The sequence below is a fragment of the Dreissena polymorpha genome, chromosome 5, assembly GCF_020536995.1.
Source record: "Dreissena polymorpha isolate Duluth1 chromosome 5, UMN_Dpol_1.0, whole genome shotgun sequence".
In the NCBI taxonomy this organism is placed as follows: domain Eukaryota; kingdom Metazoa; phylum Mollusca; class Bivalvia; order Myida; family Dreissenidae; genus Dreissena; species Dreissena polymorpha.
The window spans coordinates 33,986,178-34,009,973 of NC_068359.1; the positions used below are offsets into that span (position 1 = coordinate 33,986,178).

A 23,796-nucleotide genomic window follows, 5' to 3' on the forward strand; every position below is an offset into this window, starting at 1 on the left:
TTATCAATTAAACTATTGTATTTTTTTAAATTAATTATCCTATCTAACATAAATAAATAAGTTATTGTGATAATGTAAAATTCTAAGAATTCAATGAAACTAATTAATCGACTTCAATATTTGACAAAGAACTAATAATAAAATAGTAACCTAATAATATTATTTCAAACAAATGCACAAATATTATACAAAATACTTTATTTATTTCAATTTTATATGTTGTTACACAGTTTATAGAAAAATACATTGGTTGAATTGCATTTGACAAAAATCACAATGTCATCTTTCATTTACATACTACAATTATTATTTTCACGTCAAAATTGTGCTGCAAAGTCAAAATGATAACCCCAAAACATTCGTCACAACTTATTTTCAAATACGACAAAAGCAAATGACAATACAATCTCATATAAAAATATGGGGGTGAATTGTCTTGGGGGTGAATTGTCTTTGGGGGTGAATTGTCCAAGGAAATCAAACTCTGGGGGAGAATTGTCCAGGGGGTGAATTGTCTTGGGGGTGAATTGTCTAACACCCCTTAAGACTACCCGGGGTACATGTAAGTAGTATCCGAGCCGACAATAACCAATCAAGCGTTAATAGTTGTACATTATTTAATCAATCAAACTTTAAAAAAAAAGTGGCATAAGAGTCACAATACGTCCGAAAGTTTGTTGAATGGCTATAAAGGAACAAGCACCTAGCGATCACTATAATATAAGCGATTAAAGACCAAGTTGTTGGGCAGAAGTTGTCATGAGAGATATGATTTTATTAGTGACGTGTAACCGAGAATCGATAAAACAACATTTCAGGACAAGTAAGCAGACCATTATTTGCAAAACATACATTACCACCTAAAGTAAAGGATACGGCACTTTTCTTGTATGAAAACAACTCTGCTGAAGTTTGGTTCAATCACATGATTCTTTCGGTGTAGCTGTCTAACCCAGGTTTTCACCTTAATTGATCTTTAGCTAAGAGCCAATACAATATTGAGAAATCTCCCACCATAGTTGCAATAATTCAACTCTCAGCCTTATATGCCAATGCCATTAAGTTGCTGAGAGTTGCAATGCGCTCTCTCATGTCCATGGGTGCAAAATGTTATCAACAATGCAAGGGTTAAGGAACACTGAAACTGCAAGAACTTATTAAAGTTTACCCGTCTAAACCACAAACTCATCAAAATGGTACCATTAAAGCGGGTATATACGATTTTTTATATGTGTTTAATTGTAATATATTGATAAAATATGTTACAATAACACAAAATAGGCAAGAAAAATTATACATTAAAGCCAAATTTCATAAAATGCAGCGAAGACAATTTAGCGCCCCGAGCCGATAGTGACGTACATATTTTCCTACAATAACCGAAGCATTTGTTTTTGTATTATAAACCGTTAAACTACAAGGTGTTTTCCAGAAGTTTGTGCATTTTCGCTATAACTTATTAGTTTGCTGGTAAAAGTCAATGAAATTTACATATTATACAAACCAATTATTACGGACTTTATATATAAGCTAAAAATGCATGAATTCCATAAAGCGCGTTTGAAACGCGTTGCCATAGAGACCTCAGTAACGACATGCGGCGCACGTATGTATTTTATTATAAGTATGAGCGTTACGCGAAATTTAAATTTGGTTTAAATGTCGTTGATAAACAGAATTTACGGCAAATTTCACGTTACAGCGCCTAAGTCCTCCTTACAGCCCGGATTTGGCCCCTATGGACTTCCGCGTCTTCCCGGAAGTTAAATCACAGTTGCGCGGTATTCACTTTGCAAGTAAACAGGAACTTACAGTTACAGCAAAGCGAATTGTGTTGTCTTTTGACGCTGACTGGTAAAGAGACACTTTTGACAAGTGGATTTCCCGACACATAAAGTGCATTCGCGTTGGAGGTGATTATGTGGAAAAGATTTGACAGTTGTTAACTTCATAACGTCATTGACGTTGAACAGAAACGTTACACGTGCGTCGGTGTGCGCATTGTGCACATGTTTAAATCTCTGATATATATTTATTGTTTTATGTATTTCCATGATATTTGGAGAGTAGATTTGGAAAGGACGAAATATTCTTAACATGCTATTTGTTTGTCCATTTATGTTACCAAATGAAAGTTATAGCGAAAATCCACGAACTTCTGGAACACCCCTCGTAAATTTAGATGCACATCGTACATGTATGGTATACATGCTGGCGAATTCGGCTGTACAGCCGTTTTCAATTTCAGAATTAAATATCTGGCTTATTTCGCATTTTTCGACACATGTTCTTCTTAACTTTTATTTTAATTTATATTGAAATATATATATAATAAGTTTTTTACACAGTTTATATAAATTCATAAATATTTGACAAAATCGTATATACCCGCTTTAAAGCAAGAAATAATTGCTTTTTATTAACTTAGTTATTCGTTCGTACGCTGTATCCGCCATATTGGAAAATTGACCCAATATTGGTTAGGTCGCAGTACACCAATATTTTGCACGTCGAGTTATGTGATGGAGCCTATTAAAGCCGATAACGATGTGGTATTTGATACAGAATACACTGTTTCAAATTTAAACATAAAAATGTCAGCGAGAAAAGTGTGTTGAAACATCGTCGTGTTTTTATAGGGTGCATGCAAAGGATATCATCCGTAGGTTGCCATTCAGGTATATTTAGCTAAAGAAGCTTAAGCGTACAGTTTATATTGTATTGACATACCTGTACGCTGAAGCCAACCCCGTATCGAAAGTCAACCAGAGTCTTAACATATTTATGTCACGCTATAAATCAAAGAAAGCTCATTTTCTTGGATACATATCTACATATATTGTTGAATGAATATAAATTACTGCATTGGGGAATATTTTAAGGTTCAAATGTTTCAAATGCATCTTACAATAGATGAAAATAACTCTCATCAGTCTGAAATTCACAATTTTGACGCCATTGTCATTTTGTCAAGTGACGAGTTTTCATTTGGATACTTTCGGATTAACCTTGACATTTTTTGCTGAAATTGTAAACATTACTTTCGTTTTCTGAAATCTATTACTTGTGATTAACAACTTACTTCTGGTGGATTATAAGACAAATTTCAGAGTGCATCAGGTAGTTTTTAATAATATTTACTTTGAGTTTGTATTTACACTACAATTTGTTTACAAAACAAGCCAGAATAATCTAAAATACCAGGAAATGTCATTCTGAATTTGAAAATACTTGAGTACATGGTATGTTACTATAAATAGACATAACGTCATATGACCGTGAAATCTCGGGAGATTCGCATTTCAAGAAAGTCTGTCACATCACTGTTTTTCTGGATATGTACATGTAAGAGCAGAATAGATAAATTTTAAATGTTTAAGATAGTATTTTTTTGAAAGAATATATCAGTTAAATGTGAAAAATGTCAATCTTTCTGATCAAGTGGTTGATTTGGGCCAATAACTGCATTTAAAAGCTGTTTTGGACCAGTCTTTGTTAACTGTCAATTTTCGGGAATTTCTGGTTGACTTTCCTAATGGGGTTGGTCCATAACTATAAAGTCGCGCCAGTCAAAAATCATAAAAAGCAACATTTAAAGTAATGGTAGCCAGAACTAAGGTAAATTTAACATGTGAATGAAGTTTAGTCATTATTTTCCGCAATTTGTCTCGAAAGACGCCTTTTTAGTGAAGCGCACGGATTCCGTGCGCTGAACTGCACCCATGTTTATGAAGGGGTGCATATGGGAGCCCGTTTATATGGACTATCTCACACCACTGCTAGTCCATATAAAGTTTATAATAATAAACGGACTCGCAGACGGCAAGAGCCTTTGATTTTTTGATTTTTTGCTATGACAGCTCTAGGAGTCCATATGCAACCCTTCATAAACACAACCGCAGTTCAGCGCAGCAATTCAGTGCCGATCATTAAACAGACGTAGTTCGTTACCTATTTAGGAAAGCGACAAATAAAATTAAGAAAAAAACATTAAATTTACCTGAATCATTCAGTGAATTGCAGTCTACGGACATTATCCTTTGCATGTAACCTAAAAAACATGACAAGGTTTCAACACGCTATTTTTGCTGACATTTTTAGCTCGACTATTATATATGAAATATATATAGTGGAGCTATCCTACTCACCCCAGCGTCGGCGTCTGCATCTGGGTTAGCGTGCAAATGTTAAAGTTTTCATACTACCCAAATAATTTTCATTGTCCCTTGACATATTGCTTTCATATTTTGCATACTTGTTTAACAACATGAACCCAGCCTATAAACAAGAGCAGACAACTCTATCAAGCATTTTTTCATAATTATGGCCCCTTTTCCACTTAGAATATGCAGCAAATGTTAAAGTTTGCGTACTACCCCATTTATTTTCATTGTCCCTTGACATATTGCTTTCATATTTTGCATGCTTGTTAACCAACATCACCCAACCTATAAACAAAAGCAGACAACTCTATCAAGCATTTTGTCATAATTATTGCCTCTTTTATACTTAGAATATGCATATTATTGATAAATCTATGTTAAAGTTTGCGTACTACCCCAAATATTTCCTATATCTTTTGACATATTGCTTTTATATTTTGCATACTTGTTAACCAACATGACCCCAACCTATAAACAAGAGCAGACCACTGTATCAAGCATTTTTACATACCGTATTTTACCATGTATAACGCGCTACCATGTATAACGCGCATGCGATTTTTTAAAGCCAAAATGGAGAAAAAAAAGAATTCAAGACCAAAAACCCGAAAATTTGGCCGAAAATGGCCGCCATTTTTATATTGCGCAATCATTTAATCGGAGTTTTTCGGGCGCTTAATTTTTTGTTTTAAAGTAGGGAGCGTTTTTACGATCAGGAGCATGGGTTGCATAGCACTATATTTTTTGATAATTTTTAAGATTATTCTCTCGTGAACACCGATATGTCCTTATTGCTGCGCACTGCGCGTGTTTTTTCAAGACCCCTGCGCGTTAAATTCGAACCACCATTACCTATTACTCACATTTGAACAGTGTAACATTTTCATTACCTGCCGCTCACAACATCGTATGACATCTTCTTCTGCAGACCCGCAACATCGCAATGTCCAATTTTACGCAAATCGTCCGTGGATCCCATTTTATTTTTCATCGACTTAAATATTTCCCCATTAAGAGATGCTCCCCATTAAATCCAGTTTGACCCGGTATTTCGCGCCTTCACTGCGTCTAGTTGATATTATAGTGAGACAAACAATACACCCGAACGCTCAATTCCATACAGTTGGCGTTATTGGCGTAAAGCCATTTGACAAATATCATTTGTTTGTCTCTATTGAAAGAAAATAAAACGAGTCTATATCTCTATTGTTGGTTTGTAACCTACGTAGTATACTCGCACAGTAGCATATTTATGCAGAGATCGGAAAATGATTGATAAACGTATTCGTCGTTTCAATGCTTAGGGCCGAGTAATTTCGGCAAATCGGAACTCAACCTACGTAATACACTTGCTCAATTAACCGTTGAACTCCACCTCCGTTCTCTTCAAAAGGTTCGAAGGCGGAGCTTTGCACGTGCTATTATTTAATTGGACGATTGCCATTGAGGAACAAACACACAATTGGTTCGGCATGTTGATTGCTAGACAAAGGAAGCCAATTTTGTCGGCGAGAAACTTGTCGCTTTATTGCTTCAGACAGGAAGCGGCTTTCCTTTGATGACGTCAAACTGTCAATTCACATAGAGTGCAAATTTTCGGAATTGCTAACATTAAACTTTGGATTAAATTATCAAAATAAAGCAAAAGCGAAGTTGAAAAATATGATTGAAATAATTAGCCTCAGTTCAAATAAGACGTTTTGCGTTGTAAATCAACGAGTTTTCATGACAACAAAAACTTTAACAAACAATACCGCGACGCACGGGGATCGATATAGCTCGATTTTTTTTAATGAACAATCAATGAAGAAGTGTGAAAACACCAACAAAGACATTTTTTTCATCTTTTAATTTTTGTCAAAACTGTTACTACCCCGTTCATTCCTAACCTTTCCCGCTATATGTTGTTTCGACAACGGCCCCTTCAGTCTATAACATTATAGGGTGTAGTTTTCTGCAATAGACGAGTTAACGCGTGACGTCACACGCACCTGCAAAGTTTAGTCTCCGCCCACTGGTTGGCAAAAGAGGTGGAATTTATATAAGCGCATATAGAGAAGGTTGACGAAATCTTCGTTTTTAATGATAATCATGCACAATATCAAATATAATTTTACTAATTATGTCTGAATAAAACATTAGCATGCAAGGAAATGCATCTTTGGAACGATTACATTGTTGTTATTATTATTTGTTTTTACTGACAACGAACTCGGGAGTGGAACACAATCTAAGAGTTCGGTATAGGGTAACTGATTTGAACCTTATATGTCTGGAAAAACTTACCTTCTTACACATTCAATAAATTATATTGTTTAATGTAATTGTTTTATTTAATTGTTCACACTAATTTAGGCACTCTTTGTAGCAGCATTTATATCCCGGTGTTTAATTGCACCTTTGTTATCACTAACCGATTATCTCGTTATGATCGGATACTGTCCAGACAATTACAAAGAAAACATGGTGTCATAAACCCAGGGACCTATACTTGGGCCCCTGCATAAACCACATGTTGCAGACGAGTGTCTGGTCAGTAAACATAAGTCACGATACCTCAATGTCATCTCTTGGCATATTGAGCAATCATTTAAGCCACATTTTAAAGCTTAAAATACTGATAAGTTAATGTTAAAATGAAATATTTTAAAATTTAAACAAAAATGAAGTAATTTGTCGGAAATGTATTAACGGGAACGAGTGTATAAATTTATTAGCCAGTTAAACTTAATAATACATTGTTTAATAACTATACATTTTAAATATTGGGCAATTTTACTGCTATGCAATTAAGGTATTAAACGGGTACCGGCAAAAGTTAACTCCGCTATTACGTGTAAAGATTGTACATTACTGCAGATTCCGAAACACGATCATGAACATAAGCATTCACAAAAGGGGCCGTTAGATAAATTAAATATATGCATTTATCATAAAATGCTATATTTTCATCACTCCTTATTACTAATAGAGATTTCAATAGACATGCAAAAACAGTTCAATTTGCGTAATTAATATGCAGGGTTTTTCCGTTTGCATGCTAAATTGAATTTATATTCATTCAATGTAAACAAAACGTAAATTCATTCAATGTAAAAGAAAATTACCACAATATTTAAAAACAGTACTGTATGCCGCTTTTTAGGGCTTTGTTTTTATAATTGATTAAATGCACCTCTGACTCTATCGATCGCTGATGAAATAAAATACTATCCACACCACTATTAATTATAATACAATTAATATATGTTTTATTAGTGTTGAAATATAATTTATTCAAGTCTTATTATCAGAAAGAATACGGATAATGTATTATTTTGTTTTGCGGAATTGTCAGTATTAAATCTTCCGATCACGTTTACTATATGCTAATAACTACTTCGTATTTTTATGAAGAGGAAATTTTATTTGTGAATATACATTTATTTGGTACTAAATATGCTATACTTGCACTTTTTTAAAAAGGGTTTTAATGTTTATTTCGTTTTTATTATCAATTTATTGACTAAACAAAAGCCCTTTATACATGTTTTACGTTACTGTAACCAGTGTTTTTGCCAACCAGTCAGTGCGCATGCGCGGAAAATCCCGAATGTAAACAATAACAATAGGCCAGTTCATTGTTATTGTTTTGATTCCCGATTTTCGCGCATGCGCAATGCACTGGTAGTCAAAAGCATTGCTTGCAGCTAACGCAAAGCATATGGATAACGAGACTTGTTTAGTCAATAAATCAAAAAGAAACTAAAAAAACAACACCTAAATAATATTTTAAAAATATCATGTTTAGTGCCAAAAGAATGCATTAACACTTTTATTTGCATTTTAAAAGAACGCGTCATTAGCATAAAAGTAATTAAGATTGTCTGAAGACTGAACGACAGGAAATTCGACGCAACAAAGAGCTCTATGCATTAGCCGTATAATTATTTGCAGAAAAGCTTCAATAAAAATAATGATACATCTAATTATAAAATTATAATTATCATTGCATGCGTAAACTAGAATAATAAAAAATTAGTGATAGCTAGAATGTGTCAGTGTTTCATTGAAAATAAACGTACTACAAAGCCCTATTAAAAGCGAAGTTCATGACGGTATTTACATGTAATTTTAATTTGGATGGGTGTTGTTCAGAGAATGACTTGAGGAATATTAACATTCAACTGAAAAACACAACCTCACATGATGTAAATTGAACTGTGTATTCATGTATTTTGTAAACTCGTTACTAGTGATCGAGTATGAGTGACAACTATCTAACATTTAACACACACGCACAAACACACACACACACACAACATAATATATATACATATATAATATAATATATACACATTGTTTCATTACTATTTACCCCCATTGATGTCAAACGTAATTTCTTGTTTTTATGATGTATTTCGTGCATTGCCGTAACATTACATCTTCATACGGAATTACGTATTTATAATTAACCGATGCCCGCTAAATACGTTAAATATTTTTTATTTACATTTTATAATTCATAAATACTTTATTTTTTTATAAATAAAACGGGCTTGTATCTTTACCGTGTTCAATTTCCGATTATCTATAGACTTCAAATTTGTACAATAATTATGTAACATATCTAATTTAAGCAACTGTTAAGTATGTCGGTGGTAAATTTATTCAACCAAATGCCTAGTTACTTAATACTACCAGAATGAAGACATGGTGGCATCATCAATTGCGTTTAATGACCAGACTGTCATCTGCCACCTAGTGTGATTTATGACACCATGTTGTTAGTTAGGTCTGGACAATATCTGATCAAAACGAGATAATCGGATTAGGCAGAACAAAGGGGCAATAAAACACCGGAATACAAAGGCTTAAACGATTTTAAGATTGATGCAAACAATCAAATGAAAACTATTGCATTTAATTTAATTAAATGTTTATTTAATGTGTCAACATGTTAGTTTTCCCGGACCAGGGTAAAGGTCCCTGCCCAGACAAATACCATTATGGTTAATTTGTAAATGTTTTTTATTTGGATTTGATCTATTTATTCATTGTGTTCAATCTTAGTTGTTTCAGTAACGTAGAACAACTTGTTGGCATGTTGAAAAATAAAATCTAAATATAATCGTTTAAATTTAATCGATCACGCTCTATTTCTCCCCATTGATTGTATCTTTCTTTTGACTACCAAGATAGCCCGGATGTAAACACGCAGGTGCGCGTGACGTCACGCGTGAACTGGTCTATTAACTCGTCTATAACAAAAATGGCGGCAATTGTGAAGATTTACGATTACGAAATGGATTTTTTGCAATTTAGCAACCAGGAAAGCGTTGTGTCAATGTATTACGCGCACTGAATTTTTATTTTGAAATTTGAAGGTAAAAAACCGCGCGCTATGCATGGTAAAATACGGTAATTATGGCCCCTTTTACACTTAGATAATTGAACATTTTGCTTAAATTGCCATAACTTCTTTATTTATTATCACATTTTATTAATACTTTGACAAAACAACACTTACCTGAATACCACAATGGATTCCACCCAAACAATAACCCACGCCCCTACCCAGAATCCCTTCCCCCCCAACCCCCCCCCCCCCCAAAAAAAAAAGTTTTTTTTTAAACATCTAATAAATTACCCCACCCCACATTATACCCCTCTCTCAACCCCCCCCCCCCCCTTACCCCCTCCCCCCCAATTTTTTTTTCTCCTTTTTTATTTTTAAAGATCGTCTAATAAATGACCACACCCCACATTATACCCCCTCTCAACCCCCCCCCCCTCCCCCCCCCCCCACCAAAAAAAAAAATAAATTTTTTTTTTCCTTTTTTTATTTTTGAAAGATCGTCTAATAAATTATTGAATATGAATAATTTCCTCATGATGGCTTACGTTAAAATGTCAAGCACTCGAATAGTCGAGCACGCTGTCCTCTGACAGCTCTTGTTATGTAGAAATTTGGAACAGTGTAAATATTCGACATATGTTTCAACTTTGATATCGTTATTGACTTCATAAAAAATCTCGATGTGCAAAAGATTGGTGTACTGCGACCTAACCTAAAGCGACACTTTAAGTCCACAACATTACAACAGTTTTCCAATATGGTGGATAGAGTGTACCAAAGAATAACAAAGCATATTAAAAGCATTTATTTCTTGCTTTAATGGTACTATTTGCATGAGTGTGTACTTAAGACATGTAAACGTTGATAAGTTTTTGCAGTAACTGTGTTCCTTAGCCCTTGCAGTGGTGATCAAATTTTGCACCTTAGGGCAAAAGACAGCACATTGCAATTCTCACTTTAGGTTCTAAAGCTGAGAGTTGAAATATTGCAACTAACCACTTGGCCAGAATGAAAAGCTTGAATTTTCTCATTTGTAAACAACACCTAAACCATGAAAAATAGAAAACGCTCTGTCCTGTCTGTAAAACAGCTGTTAAAGTGGGTATGCACGATTTTGTCAAATATTTATGAATTTATATAAATATGTGTAAAAAACTTATTATACATATATTTCAATATAAATTAAAATAAAAGTTAAGAAGAACATGTGTCGAAAAATGCGAAATAAGCCAGATATTTATGCCCCCCTTCGAAGAAGAGGGGGTATATTGCTTTGCTCATGTCGGTCGGTCTGTCGGTCGGTCCGTCCACCAGGTGGTTGTCAGACGATAACTCAAGTACGCTTGGGCCTAGGATCATGAAACTTCATAGGTACATTGATCATGACTCGCAGATGACCCCTATTGATTTTGAGGTCACTAGGTCAAAGGTCAAGGTCACGGTGACCAGAAATAGTAAAATGGTTTTTGAATGATAACTCAAGAACGCATACACCTAGGATCATGAAACTTCATGGGTTGATTGATCATGACTTGCAGATGACCCCTATTGATTTTGAGGTCACTAGGTCAAAGGTCAAGGTCACGGTGACCCGAAACTAAAATGGTTTCCGGATGATAACTCAAGAACGCATACGCCTAGGATCATGAAACTTCATGGGTAGATTGATCATGACTCGCAGATGACCTCTATTGATTTTGAGGTCACTAGGTCAAAGGTCAAGGTCACGGTGACCCGAAATAGTAAAATGGTTTTCGGATGATAACTCAAGAACGCATAGGCCTAGGATCATGAAACTTCATAGGTAGATTGATCATGACTTGCAGATTACCCCTATTGATTTTGAGGTCACAAGGTCAAAGGTCAAGGTCACGGTGACCCGAAATAGTAAAATGATTTTCGGATGATAACTCAAGAACGCTTTTGCCTAGGATCATGACACTTCATAGGTACATTGATCGTGACCCGCAGATGACCCCTATTGATTTTCAGGTCACTAGGTCAAAGGTCAAGGTCACAGTGACAAAAATCGTATTCACACAATGGCTGCAACTACAACGGACAGCCCATATGGGGGGCATGCATATTTTACAAACAGCCCTTGTTAATTCTGAAATCAAAAATGTCTGTACAGTGGAATTCTCCAGTATGTATATCATGCATGTACGATGTGAATCTTTGTTTAGTTTTACGGATCATGTTAATTTCCTGCAACAATATCTATTCATACAACACACAAACACTAACTCAGATCCTAATTAAAAGACAAATGCTTCAGTTATTGTAGGAAAATATGTATAATATGTATAATTTTTCTTGCCTATTTTGTGTTATTGTAACGTATTTTTATCACTATATTACAATTTAACACATATCAAAATCGTGCAAACCCACTTTAAAATTATAATCTTAAAAGCTGATGGACGATCTTTATTGTGTGGTAAATCATAAAGGATGTTTGTCGTTGTGATATCCCCACTATTTATATTGATTTGTTCATATGACACAGACACACTTTTTATGCCCCCTGGTAGGGTGGCATATAGCAGTTGAACTGTCCGTCAGTATGTCAGTCTGTCCGTCCGTCCGAAAAAAAACTTTAACATTGGCCATAACTTTTGCAATATTGAAGATAGCAACTTGATATTTGGCATGCATGTGTATCTCATGAAGCTGCACATTTTGAGTGGTGGAAGTTCAAGGTCAAGGTCATCCTTCAAGGTCAAAGGTAAAAAAATAATAAATAAATAAATAAATTTTATTTCAAAGCGGTGCAGTATATAGGGGGCATTGTGTTTCTGACGAACACATCTCTTGTTGGTTCTGAAACTCAAACCATTAATCATGTGGGTATCGGCTTTGTGATTCGAATAATTATTGTGAAAATACAGTGCTCAAGCGGGGGATTGAACCCACGATCTCCAGAGTGGTAGTCAGACACTCTAACAGCGTTGCTAAAGAGCGAGCCCAACAGCAACGCTGTTGGAAGTGACTTTAAATCCCTACAACCCCCCCCCCCCCCCTCTTAATGTTTCAAGGCCCCAGACACTTGCTACAAGCGTCGACCGCTACGAAAGCAACTCCCTGAAACCGTTATGCAAAGCCTAGACCCATTTACATAGTCACAGTTCATGTTTGCCTTGTCGCCATTATTGTGAAAATAAAGAGCTCAATCAAGGGATTGAACCCACGACATCCAGGGTTGTAGTCAGACACTCTTAGTCTAACCGCATTGCTAACGAGCTAGCCCACAGCAAGGCTGTTGGAATTGACCCCCCCCCCCCCCTATTTTGTGAAAAAATGAGTCATGAACTTTCTAAAATTGTGAAAATTTGAGTCGCGAACTTCTTGAAATTGTGAAAATTTGAGTCGCGAGAGGAATTTCCCAAAATTATGAAAAACGGCCATTCTCACAGAAGGAATAAAGCCCTTATATTGTCAAAATGTGAACTTCAGAGCCTAATTAAGTTTAACTTCCAGTTTGCAAAAAATGTATTTTGGTCTTTAAAAAAAGTATTTAATGTAAAATATTGATATTTAATTGCAAATAAAAATGCAGATTCGAAATAATGCAAAATGCTAAATCAAGGACATTTACCCATGTATTACATGTATTTTGATCGCCTGATGCTGTCCTACACGAGTTTTTGTTGAGTCGCTGAACCAATTATAATTAATGTCTGGAGTAATCAATACTTGTGCCACACATCATTTTTATCTCGAAGCTTTTTTCTTCCCGATATCATGATTGGGACCACTAGTAAATTTCAGGACTTAACAGTGAACAAGTCGTGTTAAACATGGAATATTTTTAAAGGTTCAACACATGTTTGCAATTAGCTCTACAACGATTAAATAAGATCAACAGACACTCATGGATCATAGAAAAAAGAAGTTAATTGAATAACATTGTTAATAAGTGTGACACATCACATTTAATATACCTTATCCACGAGGAAGATAAAGTCAATTACATTTGCTGCATTCATAACAAATTGTACTACAGTAAGAAACTAGCATAGCAATAGTTGGCCCATGCTAACAAGTTATGCTTAAATGAATATAACAATTCTAACGTTATACCCTGTATAAATTAACGCTTCGATTCCATTTTACATAGTGACATATTGTCATTATAAGCATTTTATTATTTTACTTTGGAAATAGAAAGAGTGGCTTCATGATAAAAATTTTTTTAGAAACAGGATAAACTTTGTGTGCCAACAGCTGATATATCTACTGAGACAGCTCTTGTTAAACGCAAATATGCAGTGTAAATGGGGCTCACATAGCAATACATTACCATGAGGCTGTCCTGGCATCATTTTCACCACTTTCAGCTCATTTGGGCATAACTGGTGGTCACCATACCGCACAGGTGGGTTTTCCTATGTGTACTCTGGCCTCCTTCCACAGCACAATACTTGATCAAAATTGAAAATCTTTCAGGAACAACTAAATAGCTGGAGATTCAACATTTGTCCCAGTTAGTTGATTAGGACAATAGGTAGGAGTGCCGGGACCATTCATTATGCTGCCAATGCGTGGAAGAACATAATGAACTACAAAATACACATCTATCTTACAGTGATTCTATCTTACAGTGATTCTATCTTATAGTGATTCTGTCTTTGTGTTTGTAGGCCTACTAGGGATTTGTGCTTCGTTTCAAGATGGCCTCTTTAATGCCGAGCGATGATGAAGAAGATGATGTTGCCTCGTACAACAGCGATGAACACTCAGACTTCTTAATTAGTAACATGGAGATGTTTAGAGGAGACGCTGTCTTCACTGATATAACCATAGAAGTAGAGAATAGAAGATTTGCCTGTCACAAAGTTATTTTAGCTGCTGGATCACCATACTTCAGGTTTGTTATGCTCCCCCAAAAAAAATTGGGGGAGCATATAGTCGCCACTTCGTCTGTCCGTCCGTGTGTCCGTCCGTCCGTCTGTGCACAATTTTTGTCCGGGCTATTTCTCAGCAACTAATGACCGGAATTCAATGAAACTTTATGGGAAGCTTCACTACCAAGAGGAGATGTGCATATTATCAGTGGGTTCTGGTTGGATGATTTTTCACAGAGTTATGGCCCTTTTAAATTTTCTATAAAAAAATTACTGTCCCCCCAACTACTGTGCCCTCAAGATGTTTCCTTGTATCTGAATATATAGTGCAATATTGTGACAAAAAAACTTTGGGGAGCATCACCCGTCTCCCACGGTTTCTTGTTTTCATATGTCATGTAACTTACTCAGTGTTTTCTTTACCAGTTTTGGAATGGGGCCGGGTCCCTTTGGATTGGGAAAATTTGCTGCGTTTTGACTTAAATTGGGAAATTAGTTATTTAGTGTTGTTGTAGTTTTGCTAAAAAATGCTTCAAAATTAAGAATGCAAGTGTTTTCATTATTATATTTACTAAGGCTGAACTTAAATGGATGGGAGATGAACAAAATATTGAGATCTAAAAATAAATAAATATATTTTTTTGGAAACCTTCCATTGGGAATTTTAGCTCCCATTTGGTAAAAATATATACTTTTTTTCATTGGGAATGATTACCGATTACCGGACCCGATTATGAATGAAAAAAACAACACTGTTACTTTTCTTAATATGTTGGTGAAATAATTATTTTGACATATTCATTGCTTTCCACCTGTTCTCTCTTTAAGACGCCCTTGGCCGTTTTAGGTGGTTGCCTCTCCCTACATTTTTAGCTCACCTGAGCACAACATGATCATGGTGAGCTTTAGTGATCGCTTTTTGTCCATCGTTTGCCTTTTTAACTCTCTAGGGGCCACATTTATTGTCCAATCTTCATGAAATTTGGTCAGAAGATTGGTCTCAAAGATATCTTGGATGTGTTCGAAAATGGTTACGTTTACTTGAAAAACATGGCTGCAAAGGGGCGGGGCATTTTTCCTTATATGGCTATAGTAAAATCTTGTTAACACTCTAGAGGCCGTATTTTTTGTCTGATCTTCATGAAACTTGGTCAGAAGATTCATCCCAATAAGATATCTTAGACAAGTTCGAAAATGATGACGGTTGGTTGAAAAACCTGGCCACCAGGGGGCGGGGCATTTTTCCTAATATGGCTATAGTAAAACCTTGTTAACACTCTAGAGACCACATTTATTTTCTGATCTTCATGAAACTTGCTCAAAAGATTTGTCCCAATGATATCTTGGAAGAGTTCAAAATTGGTAACCTTTGCTTGAAAAACATGGCTGCCAAGGGGCTGGGCATTTTTCCTAATATGGCTACATATGGTTATAGTAAAATCTTGTTAACACTCTAGAGGCCACATTTATTGTCCAATCTCTTTGAAACTTGGTCAAAAGATTAATCCCAATAATATCTTGGACGAGTTAAAAAATGATGCCCTTTGGTTGAAAAACATGGCCGCCAGGGGGCGGGGCATTTTCCTTATATGGCTATAGTAAAACCTTGTTAACACTCTAGAGGCCACATTTATTGTCCAATCTTCATGAAATATGGTCAGAAGAATTGTCTTATTGATGTCTTGGAGGAGTTTTAAAATGGTTACGTTTGCTTGAAAAACATGGCTGCCAAGGGGCGGGGAATTTTTCCTTATATGGCTATATATGGCTATAGTAAAATCTTGTTAACACTCAGACTCTAGAGGCCACATTTATAGTCCGATCTTCATGAAACTAGATCAGAAGATTCATTCCAATAATATCTTGGAAAAGTTTAAAAATGCTGTTTGGTTGAAAAACATGGCCACCACGGGGCAGGGCATTTTTCCTTATATGGCTATAGTAAAACCTTGTTAACACTCTAGAGGTCACATTTATTTTCCGATCATCATGAAACATGGTCAGAATATTTGTCCCAATGATATCTTGGATGAGTTCGAAAATGGTTTTGGTTGCTTTAAAACATGGCCACCAGGGGCGGGGCATTTTTCCTTATATGGCTATATATGGCTTTAGTAAAACCTTGTTAACACTCCAGAGGCCACATTTATTGTCCAATCTTAATGAAATTTTGTCAGAAGATTGGTCTCAATGATATCTTCGAAGAGTTCGAAAGTAATTATGTTTGCTTGAAAAACATGGCTTCCAAGGGGCCGGGCATTTTTCCTTATATGGCTATAGTAAAATCTTGTTAACACTCTATAGAGGCCACATTTACTGTCCGATCTTCATAAAACTTGGTCAGAAGATTCATCCCGATAATATATTGGAAGAGTTAAAAAAATGATGCCGGTTGGTTGAAAAACATGGCTGCCAGGGGGCGGGGCAATTTTCCTTATATGGCTATGGTAAAACCTTGTTAACACTCTGGAGGCCACATTTATATTCCGATCTTCATGAAACTTGGTCAGAAGATTTGTCCCAATAATATCTTGTTATTTCAGGTGAGCGACTTTGGGCCTGTCAGGCCCTCTTGTTTATGTTAATCGTTTCAAATGAGGTCATTTGGTGCTTTATGATTCTTAGACAAACAACAGCTTAAATGTGATTGATAAGTGAACTGACCTACACAATCTTTGTTTTGACAGATAAAACATGCTTATCTTAAATGTGGGTATACTGATACACAGTGTGTTGGATGTTTGGGCTTGATTTGGCAATAAAACACATTCAAATATTTAAGCGCATCTTGAGTTACTCAAGCGTTTAGTTACTGGTTAAATTGTCCATGATGAAGTGGAAACTACTTTACATTGCAACAAGATTGGTATATGAGATGACAGGCATTTGCAAACTTTTCCTTGTACATGAAGCCTGAAATTCACGTTGCGGTTTCTGGAAAAAAATAACACTGATAAGACATTTTTAAGGGCCCTGGGGACTCTGATTTTGAAATTCAAGCGACTTGGAATTAGCTCATTTAATAACCTTTGAAAAGCACTGATATCATTAGATTATGTCACAAAGTATTTAGAGGAAAAAAATATCTTAGAAAATGTATTCAATAGACATTGACCATGGTTACAGTTGGAAAATTAATAAAATCTATGGCATGCAATTCTGTTAAACATCACTGTGTTAACACTTTCCCAATCAGAAGTTAAGTGAAAATGGCTATGTGCAAACAGCATAAAACCAGAACAGCCTGCGAGTAACTCGCAGTCTGTTCAGGTTTTATGCTGTATGCTGCTCATCAGTATCTTAGGGTTGGAAATTAAGCCTTTAAAACTTGAATCTAGTAAGAAAAGTCTTAAACTAAATTTAACTTTCTAAGGGCCTACAAATGCGTAAAAATAAGTATCTATGTGGTAAAGGGTTTAAGAAATATCCATCTATTGATGATGTCTAGTACCGGTAAGTACATGGATGCAAATGGATATATTAGTGCACTTACAAATAAAATTAGTTCCAAGTAAACTGATTTCTATGTAAACTGCGTAAAGAGCATACCCAGAAAAATTGGATATTGGTGTGTGCTATTTATACTAATGTTTTTACAAAGTTTATTGGAGGTAGACCGAGCATATTTTAATAGTTTAGTCAATTCACTCATTTATGGCAGTATATTACAGTTTCAATTATTGATATTCCGACTTAAAACGTTATTGGACAATGCCAAGTTAGGTGAAAATGTAAGCAATGACATGATTGAAATTCAATGTATGGGTTCTTTGGTGTGTACATTTCTTTTAGTGAATTAGATAGTTTTAAAGTGCTTAAAATATGGCCGTATCATTCGTAAAATATGCCCTTATAATAGTTTTTATCACTGAAAAAATCCTTTGCCACTCAGACTGAAGAAAGCAACAGAAAAAAAACAGAAAAGCCTGCGAGTATTTCACTTGCAGTATGTTCAGGGTTTATGCTGTTTGCCGTTCATCTCAGGGTTGGAAATAAGCCTTTTAAACTTGAATCTAGTAAGAAAGGTCTTTAATAAAAATTGATTTTCTAAGGGAATTTAAATGGGTCATAATGCGTGTCTGAGTGGTCAAGGGTTCACATATATCTTTTCTATTACCAGGTCAATGTTTCTGAATGAATCTATTAAGAAAGGTCTTAGATTAAAATTGATTTTCTAAGGGATTTCAAATGGATCTAATTGGTGAAGGAACACAAATATCTTCTCTGTTACCAGGTCTATGTTTTTCTCTGGAATGGAAGAATGTCACAAGAATGTGTTCCGCATGCAGCAGTTAGGCAGTGATGTGTTTGAACATGTCCTCAAGTTCATATACACCGGGAAAGTGAACATCACTGCAGGCATTATACAAGACCTGTTTGCACAGGCTCACATCTTCCAGATCCAGACCTTAGTGAATCTCTGTGTCGAGTTCTTTCAGAAGAACATGAACGAACACAACTGTCTTGCCGCTCTTACACTGGCCGACATCCATGCCCACAGAATGTTATATTTGTACGCAAAAAACTTCTCTTGTCAGCATTTCATGCGATTGGTCCTCGATGACGACTTGTACAAGCTCTCATGCGAATGCGTCGTTGATCTGTTGAAAGACAGAAGGCTTGAGTGTGAAAATGAAGAAATTGTGTATGAAACTGCTATAAAATGGTTAGAGCATGACATCGTTGCCAGAAAGAATTACCGATACAAAGTTTTGGAAACTGTAAAATTTCCCATGCTGAAGAAGACATTTCTCACGGATACTGTTGCAAAAGCACAGCACGTTGTAAGCGATGACAGAGGGAAGGAGCTCTTGGATGATGGCATGCTGTTCCACACGATTCCTGCACGACGACACCAACTCCCTCTGTATCAGATCACTCCCCGTTTAAATATGCCGTTTTCAGAAGTTGCAGTTCTACTCGGCGGTAGGCTATCTGATGGGCTGAGTAATGAAGTTGAATGCTTTGTGGCCGATACTCAAGAATTTTTCAATCTGAAGCAATTGCCTTTTAAAAAGAGAAATGAATTCTCTGCCTGTACGATTGGAAATGACATATACGTGTCTGGTGGTCTGAGGAGTCCAGAGTTCTGGAAGTATGATCCTTCGTTTGATACTTGGTTACGTGGTCCCAATTTGATTCACGCTCGAAGACGGCACGGAATGTCGGCAGTAGATGAAACGATCTTTGTGCTTGGCGGTTTTGATGAAGACAACGTTCTTGCCACAGTTGAATACTGGAGCCTTGACAGTGGTCGTTGGGAAGAAGGCGGTAGTCTCAATCAGCCAGTGGAAAACATGGGATTTGTAGCCTTTGGAAAAAATATCTACCTCTTCGGAGGCAAAAACAATGACGAAGTAGTGACCAATAGTGTACAGTGCTACGATACGGTAACAAAAACGTGTACAACGTTGAGTTGCGATTTGCCGGTCAATGACATGTGCTTGAGTTCTGTAGTGTTCAACAACTATATTTATGTAATCGGACTCGAGGGCGTGTTCCGATTTTCACCGGACAGAGAAAACTGGGACATTCTTCCGGACATGAGCTGCGCGCGTGTTAGCCTGGCTGTGTTGGATGAAAAGTTGTACGCTCTTGGCGGACGGAGGAGGGGCGCGAAAGACAATCTGTACACGGAAACCATAGAGTTTTTCAATCCAGAGACCAACTTGTGGCTTAAGGCACACAATATGCCGGTTCCCATGTATTCATATGGATGTGTAAGGATACTTCTTAGCAAAAACATGTATTTGTCACGAGGTCCAGGAGAGTTCATTGCACCAAGGTGACAAGCTCACAGACCAAACAGTCACAAATATTGTGCTATTATTATTTATGAAGTGCAGTGCTTAATTTTTAGCTCGACTGTTTTTGGAGAAAACCAGAAGTATTGTCATAGCCAGCTCGTCGTCCGGCGTCCACCGTGCTAAAACCTTGACATTTTGCTCTAAAATCAAAGTGCTTCCACCTACAACTTTGAAACTGCATATGTACATGTAGATGCACCTTGATGAGTTATACATGCCACGCCCATTTTTGGGTCACTAGGTCTAAGGTCAAGGTCACTGTGACCTCTAAAAAAAATTCTTTCATTTATTCAAAACTGTACCCGCAGCCGAACGTTGGCGCCCATTATGCGGTGTTCTTGTTTCGTTTAATTAGAAGTACCTTTTATGTGTTCTTTGAGTCCTGAAACGTTTAGTATAAATCTTTAATTGTTTAGTATGATTACGAGACAATTAGATCAGTTAGAGTTGCAAATGCTGATTGGAAGGAGAATGGAAGGAAATGAAATCTCTATTTTATACTTTCTTTGTTGACATGTACCGCTTTTTTGTTCTTTGATAATCTGCATATTTACATAGCTTTTAAAAGCATTTTAAAGAAATAATTATTCGTATAAAGTTAAGTGCTATAATATACTATTCTTGTTAATATCTTGTTTTGTTAAATGCCATTCACAGTTAAAATTTAGTTTTCAACATATATTTTAATGTTCCTTTCTGCTACAGATGACTTACAAAATTAAACTATGTTACGCTTAGCGTTGTTTAAAGGAATTTGCTATGCTCACAGGTGCATTTTTCATATTTAAATGTTAGTAAAATTTCTGACTACTTGTCTTGTCTGTATACTTTTTCGGCGTAGCTATATTAAGCCAGCTTTTCACCTTACCTGACCTTTGTAAGTGTCCAATAAAATTCAAAATAAAATTTCCCGCGGCTAGGTACGAATGAATACACTTCATTTATTCCATTGGCTGATTTGAGTATACCACCAGAACATTGGAAACATATCCGCGTCTTTGTAACACTGTTTTACTGCATGAACAAGTTTATCTCTAATGAAAAGGCTCAATAGATAGAACAGGTTTTCACTAAATTCTCGACATCAATACAGTGTGTGCGTGCACCTTTTATTTTCAGAGAATTACCAGCGCAAAAGCGTTTATACTTAAAGGATATGTTCTCATATTTAGTACTTACGTCCATATTCCTGTCAACATGTTAACATGTAAAAGTATAAAGAGCAGTGGAAGCGAGGCCTCACTTTAATGCTTTGCATTTCAACCCGCGAGATATCGGGTCAATTCGCGGTTAGTGTGTGAATGTCATAGTTTATATACAGGTCATCACCGGAGTTTGGGGCCAGTAAAATAATCGTTATATAATAAAGACGGTATCCGTGAACTAGGTGACCTGGAATTTTCTTTAGACCAGAAATATGTTAAATGAAGATATTCAGCAATATAATTATGGTATGTCAAAAATAGATTCTTAATGTGTTTTCAACAATACAATGATTAGTATTATTTTTAAATAATTTAACAATAATTATTCCACCATATTGACTAATGTATTAAGCATGAGCGCGATGATTCTCGATACTGATTAATCGAATCAAATAGCAATGCCCGACAAACCACTAAAACAGGTTTGTTCGAAGAACGCGCCTATAAATACGGATACTTCGCGTGTGGCCGGTTGACTCATATGTTTTAATTTCCCTTCCATTCTTCATTTGGTTTTCTGTTTTGTATCTATAGGTTTATGACCAGCAATATGTAATAATGTAAAATAAGCCGCGAAAACTCCGCGTAACATCCCGTACTGCGTGTGATGCAGCTAAGAACTGCACAGAAAAAGACATTCGCTATCCTTGATCTCATTCATTGAACTATCAACGCCGTATATCTTTTTATAAAGATAGTTCTTGTTTTAAGTTAATGGGAGAAACTTTATTTCAACAGTTTTCTATTATTAAGTTTTTCACTTTTGTTCTTGAATTGAAATGAACTCTGCTACATTTGTCAAGGTATTTTTGTATTTGTAGTATTTATTTTTTGACGACTTTACTTTGTATCGATATTTATTTAGTAAAACCTGTTTATTATTGTGGGAATGACGTTACAAAATGGCTACTGTTTAGTTGTACAGGTACGTTTATTTGTGTGCTTTATTGTGTTGGTTTGCATCAGATTTTGCTGTTTATTAAAAATGGAATTTGAAATATAGCTGCAGTTTGTTTTACTACCCCATGTATGGTAAACTGAAACCCTTCCACTCCTGGTTGAATCGTGTGTGTGTAATTCGAAGTTTACTGGGACCCTGCTCATTGAGGCTACAGTATGTCTGGGCCCAAAGTGGTTCCAAGCACTTCTACCAAAACCAGAGACGTAGATCTACGTCTCTTATAAAACTCGGCATGAATTGCCGGTAGGCCTTGATTGTCATTTGACATGTTATTAGAAGATGGCGCATGGTATCTTATCTTAATAACGGCATCTACACATGTTGAGACATATGGTGTCACAGACATGCCAATCCACCATTGGGGCATCGTCTCCCACTGTGGAATTCTTTCGTTCCATGATCGCATAGATGGATTTTTAGCTCACCTGAGCACAACGTGCGCATGGTGAGCTTTTATGATCGCTTTTTGTCCGTCGTGCCTTGTGCGCCGTCAACATTTGCTTTGTTAACTGTCTAGAGGCCACATTTATTTCCAATCTTCATGAAATTTGTTCAGAAGATTGGTCTCAATGATATCTTGGATGAGTTCGAAAATGGTTACGTTTGCTTCAAAGACATGACTGCCAAGGGGCGGGGCATTTTTCCTTATATGGCTATAGTTAAATCTTGTTAACACTCTAGATGCCACATTTATTGTCTGATCTTCATGAAACTTGGTCAGAAGATTCATGCCAATAATATCTTGGCCGAGTTCGAAAATGATGCCGGTTGGTTGAAAAACATGGCCGCCAGAGGGCGGGGCATTTGTCCTAATATGGCTATAGTAAAACCTTGTTAACACTCTAGAGGCCTCATTTATTTTCCGATCTTCATGAAATTTGCTCAGAAGATTTCAATGATATCTTGGATGAGTTCAGAAATGGTAACCTTTGGTTGAAAAACATGGCTGCCAAGGGGCGGGGCATTTTTCCTTATATAGCTAAAATAAAATCTTGTTAACACTCTAGAGGCCACATTTATTTCCAATCTTCATGAAACTTGGTCAGATAATTCATCCCAATAATATCTTGGACGAGTTCGAAAATGATGCCGGTTGGTTGAAAAACCTGGCCGCCAGGGGGCGGGGCATTTTTCCTAATATGGCTATAGTAAAACCTTGTTAACACTCTAGAGGCCACATTTATTTTCCGATCTTCATGAAACTTGGTCAGAAGATTTGTCCCAATGATATCTGGGATGTGTTTGAAAATGGTAACCTTTGCTTGGAAAACATGGCTGCCAAGGGGCGGGGCATTTTTCCTTATAAGGCTATATATGGCTCTAGTAAAATCTTGTTAACACTCTAGAGGCCACATTTATAGTCCGATCTTCATGAAACTCGGTCAGAAGATTCATCCCAATAATAACTTGGACGAGTTTAAAAATGATGCCGGTTGGTTGAAAAACATGGCCACCTTGGGGGCGGGGCATTTTTC

The 23,796-nt window shown here is 36.2% G+C and overlaps 1 protein-coding gene across 1 annotated transcript; it reads left to right on the forward strand.

Moving 5' to 3' along the window:
* The first annotated feature begins 798 nt into the window (after nt 1-798).
* On the forward strand, nt 799-22,362 carry LOC127881283 (kelch-like protein 24). Its single transcript, XM_052429033.1, has 3 exons — nt 799-956; nt 14,145-14,371; nt 18,583-22,362. Exons 2-3 carry the CDS (start codon nt 14,175-14,177, stop codon nt 20,135-20,137), a joined length of 1,752 nt encoding a protein of 583 aa, XP_052284993.1. The 5' UTR covers nt 799-956; nt 14,145-14,174; the 3' UTR covers nt 20,138-22,362.
* Nucleotides 22,363-23,796: the final 1,434 nt, after the last annotated feature.